We start from the raw sequence: 10,030 nt of genomic DNA, 5'->3' as shown, positions 1-10,030 counted from the left end.
GCGCGCTCGGTATACTTCTCCGGGGTGAGCGCTGAAGTACTCGTAGATATTGACGATTCTAGTTTGAAGAACGTTGTCCGTCCGAAACGCGCGCGACGGGTTCGTGTTGTACAGGTCCCTTATATCAAAGTCGGGTCCCACGAGCTCTAAACCCAGTAGTATGTTGTAAACAACGGATACGTTGTATCTATACGTGGAGGGTAAACATTTTGTTTTATTGTACGTTAACGCGTACAATACATTGCCGAGATTAGACAGGAAGTCTTTGAGCTTGCAAGTGCGCAACCTTTTCAAAGACTTTTCATTCAAGGTTGAGTTCGCGTCCTCGATCCTCGCTTTCACTTCGCGTAAAAATTTCAACGCGTCAGATGGAGCCTGATCTTCTATCCGCACCGAGTGTTCCATGGCCTTTTGTGGGCGAGAATGAGTCGGTCTCGATCGTTAATGCGTGTAAACAAAACGCTCACACGGACGTATTAACTAAACCGCACGGACTGGGGGATAAAACCGTCCGTTTGTTATTCTTCGTCGGTTCTGCGATTGTTGACAATGTCCTCCTCCTCCTCCGTGATGAACTCACCAGCGTTGGAGCCAAGAGTGCGTTCGTTTCTACAAAGCTACGGATACGGATCAGAGGAACATCAACGCCTGTTTGTTAACATGAAATATGAAGTTTTCCTGTCACTGCCGGAAGCGATGCTGAAGAGACTGGGTTTGAACAATCAACACTTTATATCCGCTCACAGACGCGCCGCGGAGAAAAAAGTAAACGCGCCGCAACAAGATTCTGCATTTATACCGTCCGCCGACTCAACCGTGTTGAAAAACAAAGGAGGAGGGGCGTTTATCAAACCCGCGTTGTTTTCGTCTCGATCCGAGCGGAACGACTACGACGATATTGACGACGACGACGACGACGACGCACCGGCGACGATGAATTTCAGAGACTACTACTACCCCGCAAATCAACGCTGTGATGATGATACACTAGTGAACGAACCTCGTATAATCTCGATCGAGGCGTCTCGACTCGGGGATGGGTGTTGCGGAGGAAGAAGACACGGAAAGGAACAACACCGAGTTCTACGTGAAGAGACTTATAATAAGCGACGATCCCCGAGTCCGGACCCCGTGTACCACACGCAGCAACCCGCGCGCTACTTTAACTAAAGGGCTCTTCTTGGAAGTGTATATGGTAAATCCGGGTGTTATGTTTCGTCTTCTTCTTCTTTGTATGTGATAATTTGTAAAAAAAAATTATAAAAAACAAGTTCTCAACAAGTTCTCTTTATAGGAGGTTCTGTGTGTTTTTTTTTAATATAATAATGTATGTACGCTGTGTAAACACGCGCGCGTGTTTAAAAAAAATAGCGCGCTTACTCTTTATGTGAGATGTTGTTGTGATGGTAACACTCGCAAAGTTTTTTTATGTTTATGCGACGTTGTTGTGATACAAAGTGTGGAGCACGAAAAGGCAGTCAACGCGTCGTAACTCGCGCGAGGAGCTGATATTTGAAAACACACATTTTACCTATTATTTACTTTAGAGAGGAATTTGTTGTTATATCATCGTTTTCACACACACGGTTATGTTTAAGATATTTACCAACAATGCCACGCACGGACCGGCAACTCCGTTGAGCCCGGGGGGTTATTAAAAAAAAAGCACACACTAACAATATCTTGTTTATTATTATGTAACGAACGGAAAAAAAAAGGAAACAAAAAAAACCATGGCCTCTTCGAGGGGCCCTTCGGACGTCGGATCATCCCTCCGGCAATGTTTCCTACGGGACTTTGAACGTCTGATAGGGTTTGCGGACCGCGTTCCGGTCGTTTGCGAAATATGGCCCAAATTTATTGAATTTATCGGAGACCGTTGGTGGGGCGCCGAAATAACCGAGGACGATGCTCGAAATCTCGTGGAAAGGCAAGGTCCGGGGACGACGTTGATTTGCGCCGCGTCGACGGAACCCGGCGGGGCGTGCATCTGTTCGGGATACATTGCGTGCAAACAATACCGCGTTGTGAGATTTGACATTTTGCATCGCAACCTCGCGTCCTTCGAGTGCATGTTTCATGCGTATCACGGTGCTGCCATTATGATATTATCGCTTGCGATAAGAAGACCCGATCCGATGGATATTTTAATTCACGCTCTAACGGTAGGGATAGATGAACTCGCGCGGATCGATATTGAAGCCGGGCTGGCGACGGAGCCGTACCGATGTAATATTATTCCCAGGCCAAATAGCGTACGGATAAAGGAACCGATCAACACCGAATTGGCGATCGAAGATATTACAAATTTTGTGGCCTGTCTCAAATCGGAAGGATTGTGGTGGGGTCTATTGCCAGAACAGTTCGACGACGAATATGTCGAAACGAAAAGGACCGGCGTGTTGAAGGTGAAGAAAGTACCATCATATGATGGCTATCTGCGATATATGCGGAATCCGAGATATAAGAAGGCGCGATTTCTCCACGAGTATTTGGAAAATTTTGACAATCAGAGTCAAAACAAAGTTTTCGGTGTGGCGGGTATGATGAAGATCACACATACCGGAGTCGGTTGTTTGTTTCACATCTACGGACTCGCTCAGCGTATAGAGGTGTCGTTCAGGATACAGAACGGGTTTCGCGTAGCGATTCAACCGTTTAAATCTGTAGTAGTAAACCCGGGCGACTTGATGAGGTTCATACGAGAAGACCTGGGTGTCACGCTCGTCCCGTATAACCCGGTTGTCGTTTACGAGTGGATGCGCCACAACAACTCTATCGGTAACGTACAACAGGAAAATGACTAGTGAGTAATTTGTTAGAAATAATATATATCTCGATACGGGAACGTTGTGTGTGTATAATCACCTGTTCGCTTAGTAAATAATTTCTTATGTCGTTTGTATTGTGTGTGTTTTGTTTCTCATTAAAAAAAATGTGAAACGTTGTTTGTTTATTATTGATTTTAATTAATTACAAAAAGTGTGTTTTTTTTGTTACACATACTTAAAAGATCCTACCGTTGACAATTTAAAATTTAAATGAACTTGGTAGATCCGGCTGCTTCTTGTCCTTGCGGAAGCTGTTATCGTCCTCTGATGAATTTTAATTTTCCTCCGTGCGTCAAGGATAAAGTTTTTTCCTTCACCGTATTTTTTTTAAAAAAAAAACAACTCAGATAACATACAGAAAACAAACAAATGTTTAACTATGATAATATAAAAACATTTTTAATTTATCCGGTTTTGTTTTTTTTAGTTGCGTCCAGTTGATCCTAAGCCTCGGGAGCCACGCTCGGTTACATCGAGAGTCTGGAAATAAAGGATGGAGAAAAAAAAGGTTGTTTTATTAATCTGGTATTTTTTGTTTAGAGTACATCCAGACACAAGAAGATCGTGACGCTCCGATACCTTCTCTTGGACCAATTTCGGATAACAGATCTTCTCACAGACGAGTTGAGCAATTCGATCGCCCTTTTTTACTGTAAGGGGAAAAAGAAAGAGCATGCGGTCATCGGTTGGTGGTGCGACAGAGGCTTTTTTTTTTCCCTATGCGTACCCTCAAATGTCTCCTTGCCAAAGTTAAAGAGTATTACGCCTAGATTTCCTCGATAGTCTCCATCAATGACGCCTCCTGGAGGTAAAAACACGTTAAAATACAGACAACGCAAATCAGAACCTCAACTTCACTCACTCACTCACCTCCCACATCGATGAAATTTTTTGCCGCCAGGCCCGACCTCGGCGCTGGAACAAGAAACAATCTCTTTTCAACGGATTCAGTTTCATTTCATCACCAACAACCCTACCATGTTTTTTTTTTAAAAAAATATACAAAATTGACACTATTTGTGCCCGTAATGCGGATTTTTATATTTCTTTTTTTTTTAAAAAAAACCTTACCCGCTCTACCATAATACCCCTCAGGAACAGCGATTTGAATGTCCGTTTTCACGACGACCTTGTCCATGGCTCCGACGGAGTAATCGTACGCGCTGAGAAAAAAAAACATTAAGATTTTATACGGGAAAACAAATCCGCGCATTTAAAGATGAATAACACACACCTGTACAGATCAAATCCCGCCGCTTTAGCGGATCCGCGAGTCGGGGTGGTGGCGCGCTCGGACAGTTTTACAAACCTGAGCGTCGGAACATCTGAAAAATCCGAAGCGGACATGTTGACAACCCGCGCTCTTGTGGATCTCGATCGATGGTGCGGGGTATCGGCGGCGTAGGTTCGACGAGGACCACGTGTGTACACAACACAGCAGAAGTTTAACCTCTTCTGGGTGCGACAAGCGAGACGAAATGTAATATTGCTGTGTGCTTCTGGGGAGCGTGGTATTTATACAGTTTCTTGTTTTTTTTCTCACATTAATCTATTTGACCGACCGTGAACAGTCACGGTCGGACGGTCGTGTTTGTATTGAAACAGATGCAAACACTTTTTTATACCAATCTCTGGTCGGTCGATTATATTTACAGTTTGATTTTTCTGACCAACTCGCAATTGCGATCGGACGGGTTGGTCGCTTGTAATATTTTATAAAAATTATAACCAACCGATTCATACCCGCGATTGGTCGGTTATAATTACAGTTTGCTATCTGACCGATATATTTAAAAACAACACATGATGAAATCATCATAGTTTATTTAAAGCATTTTAATTTTATTTTAATTTTCATGTACATAAAAATGATACATTCTGGTAAAGTAAAAAGTTTCGATTTATGTTTTTAATATATTCCAGACATAAACAAGAAGTTACAAAAAAACATGTATCGTTTTGTCTATTTTTTCCCCAACGTCATCGGATTGGGCCATTGCCATCATTTCACGTTTTTTTATTCCAACAGAAGCATCGAAGGGAACAAATGTAACATGTAGATGATCTCCTAACGTAGATATCAGTAGTTTCGGTTCCGTGTGTGAGACGCGCTCTCCTAGGACATTTCATTCACGTTGTTGGGTTTTCTTTATTGCCACGACAGAAGCGTCGAAAGGAAGAAATTTGAAATCCAAGAAACGACATTCCAGTATAGATCGCATCGTATCCTCCGGTTTCGCTAATACTCCGCAAATATCCGTACGTATGTAAAAGCCCTCGTCTCCTTTCGGTTCTATGTTCACATTCAACACCATGTTCGCGGTGTATATGTGGAACATGCAGCCGTCTGTTATGTCGCGGTAGTCGTAGAGCATGCACGCTAAAGCCGGCTCCTGAGTGCCGTAACGTACAAATCCGCTGTTTTTCTTCTGCAGGATGTACTCGTCGAGCGCCTCGTCCTTGTCTTCAAAAACGTTTGGAATATAGCCCCACCACAGATGTTCCGATTCAAGTTGTAAAACAAATTCAGACAGCTTGTCCGCAATCCATGTGAGTTTACAACTCGATTCTACAGAGGGCGCAATTTGCTGGTACGGCTGTTGAATGTCGTCGGGCGTTACTTCGCAACAAAAGTACCGTTCTGTCACAAGCCCGTTGGTCAGGTCTTTTTGTGCGAAGCGCGCCACTACATCTTGCTTCGCGGCGTAGAGGGCCCCGAGGAGACTCCGCTTAAACAAAGATGGCTCTTCGTGTAGTAGAATCCGAACCTCAAATTCTTTGAGTTTGACTTGGACGATATCAAAGTCCACAACGCCGTGCGTTTTTGTCACCACGGATCCAGACGCGACGTTACCTTTGTAAATACGAGTCAAATCTGTTGCGTACACCATCATCGAGCCGGGTCTCGCGTTGGCCAGGTACGTTCTCGCTCCTTCTCTGGTCACCGCGGTGCCCCACCATTCTTTGCCCAAGTCGAATATGAATTCGCGCCATTGATCTATCAGCGCCGGCCTGTGAGACATCAAGATGTATCCCTCTGATGCCTCTATCTGGCAGTTACTACGCGGACTAGACGCGCGTTGAGACACGTCGCTGTTGTTAGAATCGAGTAAAGTCGACATTCCCGCGACGATTGTTATCTTCTATCCGTTCCAAAAGAAAGAACAAGAAAACGAAAAAAAAGAGTGATTTTCTTTTCACGATTCGGAGAGGTGTACTTATACCGGTTGTGTGTGTTTTTTTTTGAGAAAAAAAACTCTGTCCAACCCACTTCCGTAACGGTCGGTCGGTTTAAAGATAGGTTTCCTCCGAACTGTGTTTGTAAATCACATCGATGACCCGGCAACGGTTGAATGTTTGTAACGATGTTTTTATGTTTAGTCGGTCGGTTTGATAAACTCGGTATGATGATGTGTGCGATGTTTTTGTGTTTGGTTGGTCGGTGCGCGCATCGTATTTTAAGTCCCAAAACGGCCGACGCGGTTGTTTTCCTCTTTGTGTCTTTTCAATCAATGTACTTATAACAACTCTGTTTTTCCGCGGGCACACTACACGCTGGATGCAATGGGTGGATGTTACGAAAAAGCCCGTTTTGATCGTACACCACAACGCGAGGACTTTATAACACCGTCGGCGTACTTGAACGGAGTGTCAGAATATGTACTTAGATATAGACAGAGAGAGGTCGCCCTTTATTTTTTGACGGATGACGACGCGACTACTACTACTACCGACCCGGCGCTGATGAAGTTTGGTCCTGTAGAAGATACGGCGTATAAAAACAATAAAGGCGAGGTGAGCGGATGCGCCAAGTTCTACCTTCCCGTAACGGGTAAAATGGAAGTCGTGGGTTACGCGACGGGCACCCCCTACGAGTGTGAACAGTTGCTCTTAATGGTTCACGAAAACGGAAAATTGTACGGTTACGACGGAGACCAGATGCATCTGCTCGCGGATAGTCTCGAACAAATATTTGAAGAAACCCCCGAACTCATTTTCCCTCCGTTGGAGAGTTATTGTTACGGGGAAGCGTTCAAGGACGCAACAATGGACTTTTGGGACAGAGCGAGGACTAGTCCTCGCGCGCAAAGAGCAGAAGAGGAACACCGCGCCTTGATTGCATCGCGCGCGCTTATGGTATCGGAGCTGATACAAAAAAACAAAGAGAAACGAAGAAAATTGGCTGCTGCCACGCGTCGCGATAAACAGCAACGGACCTGAACCTCTCGCAATGATTATTGCATAAATGTTTTGTTATTAATTTGTGTGTGTACGAGGGGGGGGGGTAACAACAAGCTGGTGGTGGTCATTTTTTTTTGTGAACATTATATATCTCTTGGTGCTATCACAAAGACGCATATTATCCGTTACATTTTTTTATAACAACAATAATAAAAAGAAAATAAAACATCAATGCACGTGTTGGTTTTTTTTCAATATAAAAATATTTATTTTTTTTGTGTGATATATCAAACACAATAATAATATAAAAACCAATCTGGAGAACCACTGGGTTTTTTTTACTGCACGGTGACCTGAACAGAAGCTACATAGCGACCGTTAGTGCCTCGATCGAATTGCCGCGGAGACTCCCTTGTTGTGCACGTGTACAGGCCCGCGTCATCCTCCCGCGTGACGTTCTTCAGTTCCAGCGGAAAAGAGACGCTTATCCCGTCGGTCGAAACTTTACGCTCCCGTCCTTCCGTCACGCGATAATCTTCGTTGTCGGGGTTGTCGTAGCTCGGACGGAACGTCCACACCACCGAGCCGAATATATCGTCCCCGAATATGTCGCACGGCAGCGAGATCGAGGCTCCCCGTTTGACGTTGACGGACGAGTGTCCTTGGACAGACACGCGCGTCGTGCGCCGTTGAATACAGACACCCTCGTCGTCGTCGTCGTCGTCGTCCGGATAACTCTCCAGAACGCAAACGTACGTACCGCTGTCGGAACGGGTCAGATTTTCCAGTTTCAGTTCTTGTCCGGCGGCCGAGGGAATGTTGTCGGTAACGACAACGGCCCCGTCTTTCATCCAACGCGTTTCGACTCGAACCTTCGTCGCGCACGACGACGCGTCGCCGCATCGGAGAGACAAATCCTCGCCCGCCTTCTTCTGTATCGGTTGATCGTTGTCGACCACGCGTAGTACCGTCACGACGACCTTGTCCATATTGTTAAATCTCTCGTGACCCATTGTCCAGGATTCCGTAGTTTCGTATCTGTATCTGTTCATGTACTGATAGAGCTGGTTGTCTTTGTGCCAGGCGACAAACAACACGTCCTCCGATATGTATCCCACGCAAGGTATCGTCACCTGGGCGCCTCTGCGAACGAACATCGTTCGATCTTCGACTATCTCCTTTATGTAATTACAATCGCGAATGACCGTCGCCTCATCGTCGTCCGTTACCTTTACATACTTTCTTTTGCGAACGGCGGTTGTCGCGCCGTAATCGTCGCCCGGTGCCTTCTGCACGTACTTGATGTCCGCGCGAATGGCCTCCGTGTCCTCTGCATTGTGCGTGCTCGCGGAGAATCGGTCCTGTTTGTTGATGATTCGAACGGGATCGAATAATAACACTAGCAACAACGCGCACGATACGCACAAAAGAATAGAGCACACCATCATTATAGGACCGGTAATATGGCTCATGTTGTTGAGCGCGCGAATCTTTACAAGGTCGTGCGTATAGAGCGATGCGTCTTATATATACACAATCTCCCGGCGATCGCACCGGGACAGATATCGGTCGGTCGGATTACTTACACAAAGTTGGTCGGTCGGAGATGTATAAACAACACGCGAATAAACTTAGGGAGCCGACGTATGTAAACCGACCATCGCGTTGTAAAATTATCAATCGGTTTTGTAGGTCTGTGTGTCTCTGTATTATAATAATAATAATAATAATAATAATAATAATAATAATAATAGCTCATAAGTTACACGGTGTCTATAAAATATACTGTTTACCCGTAGAAAGCAAAAGTGTAGCCGCGTCTTAAATGTTTATTTATATTTGTTTTTTTTTTGCTGCGGTTTTTTTTAAGACACATTTTTATTATTCAAAGAATAATAAATGGGAGAGGGAATGAAAACAAGACTATATAATAACACCATTATTAAGTGTGTGTGATATATGTTTATTGGTTTGAAAATAATAAAACCACCAAAAAAGGTTACATTATTGTTTGTTACATATCGTTGTTGAATTTAAGTCTGCACGGTAACCTGAACAGACGTGACATAACGACCATCGGAGACCCGATCGAGCGACCACAAGGCCTCTCTTGTCGTGCACGTGTACACGCCAGAGGACTCGGGCGTGACGTTCTTCAGTTCCAACGGAAAAGAGACGCCGGTTCCGTCGGGCAAAGCGACTCTCGCTTTAATCCCTTCTGTCAAGCGACGGTCTTCGGTGCCGTCGGGGTTGTCGTTGCTCGAACGGAACGTCCACACCGCCGAGCCGAACATCTCGTCCCCAAATATGTCGCACGGCAACGTAACGGATGATCCGCGTTCGAGATTGACGGACAAGTGCCCTTGGACAGACAGGCGCAACATGCGCCATGCTTGAGCGCACTTCGTGTCCCTTTCTCTTTGCTCACAAATGTCCAGAAGGCAAGCATACACACCGCCGTCGGAACGGGTCAAGTTTTCCAGTTTCAATTCTTTGCTGGTGGAAACGATGGCTTCGCCCTTCAACCACCGATATCTGATACGACCCGAATGCGTGGGTTCGGTGCCACACTGGAGAGTTACACTTTCTCCATAGTTCTTGTGTATAATTTCATCCCTTTCAGCCACATACAGTTTTGTTTCAAAAACCTCGGGTATGTCGTTGGGCTTGAAAGTTCCTATTATGCAGCGATACACACCTTCGTCCCTTTTCATAATGGATCGCACGTGAATAGAGTAGTCTGTCATGTGAAATCCAGCGGGTACGGGCTGCGAAGACATTCGCGAAGAAGGGAAGATCATATCGCTTGGATAAGATTGTTTTTTGTCCCCATATATCTTAAAAACATCGTTATCCTTCTTCCAGGCGACGTATGTCTCAGCCGCGTTGTTAACACAAGGTATCCACACATCTTCGCCTCTGAAAACGGGCAAGGTAAGAGAAAAAACTACCTTGCCGTCATTTGTAACGGCCGCGGGTGCCGCATCGACTTGACCTGTGGTAAAAACATAATAAAC

General features: G+C 45.1%; 1 protein-coding gene across 2 annotated transcripts in view; it reads right to left on the bottom strand.

Annotated features, from left to right (window-relative positions):
• Window positions 1-3,240: 3,240 nt before the first annotated feature.
• The window catches only part of LOC106521628 (deoxyuridine 5'-triphosphate nucleotidohydrolase-like), an 11,095-nt gene continuing 4,305 nt past the window's right edge, over window positions 3,241-10,030 (bottom strand). The window contains exons 2-6 of one of the 2 annotated variants that reach the window (XM_014014275.1): window positions 3,903-3,994; window positions 3,702-3,746; window positions 3,559-3,633; window positions 3,411-3,481; window positions 3,241-3,311 (exon numbers count right to left, since the gene is read on the bottom strand). In XM_014014275.1, coding sequence (XP_013869729.1) covers window positions 3,255-3,311; window positions 3,411-3,481; window positions 3,559-3,633; window positions 3,702-3,746; window positions 3,903-3,969 — 315 coding nt within the window. In that variant the 5' untranslated portion in view covers window positions 3,970-3,994 and the 3' untranslated portion in view covers window positions 3,241-3,254. Of the gene's footprint in view, window positions 3,312-3,410; window positions 3,482-3,558; window positions 3,634-3,701; window positions 3,747-3,902; window positions 4,553-10,030 lie in introns of those variants that run through there. The other variant, XM_014014274.1, reaches the window with a different exon arrangement.

This window comes from Austrofundulus limnaeus, unplaced genomic scaffold (assembly GCF_001266775.1).
Source record: "Austrofundulus limnaeus strain Quisiro unplaced genomic scaffold, Austrofundulus_limnaeus-1.0 Scaffold113, whole genome shotgun sequence".
NCBI lineage: Eukaryota > Metazoa > Chordata > Actinopteri > Cyprinodontiformes > Rivulidae > Austrofundulus > Austrofundulus limnaeus.
This window is presented reverse-complemented; position numbering and strand designations above follow the sequence as displayed.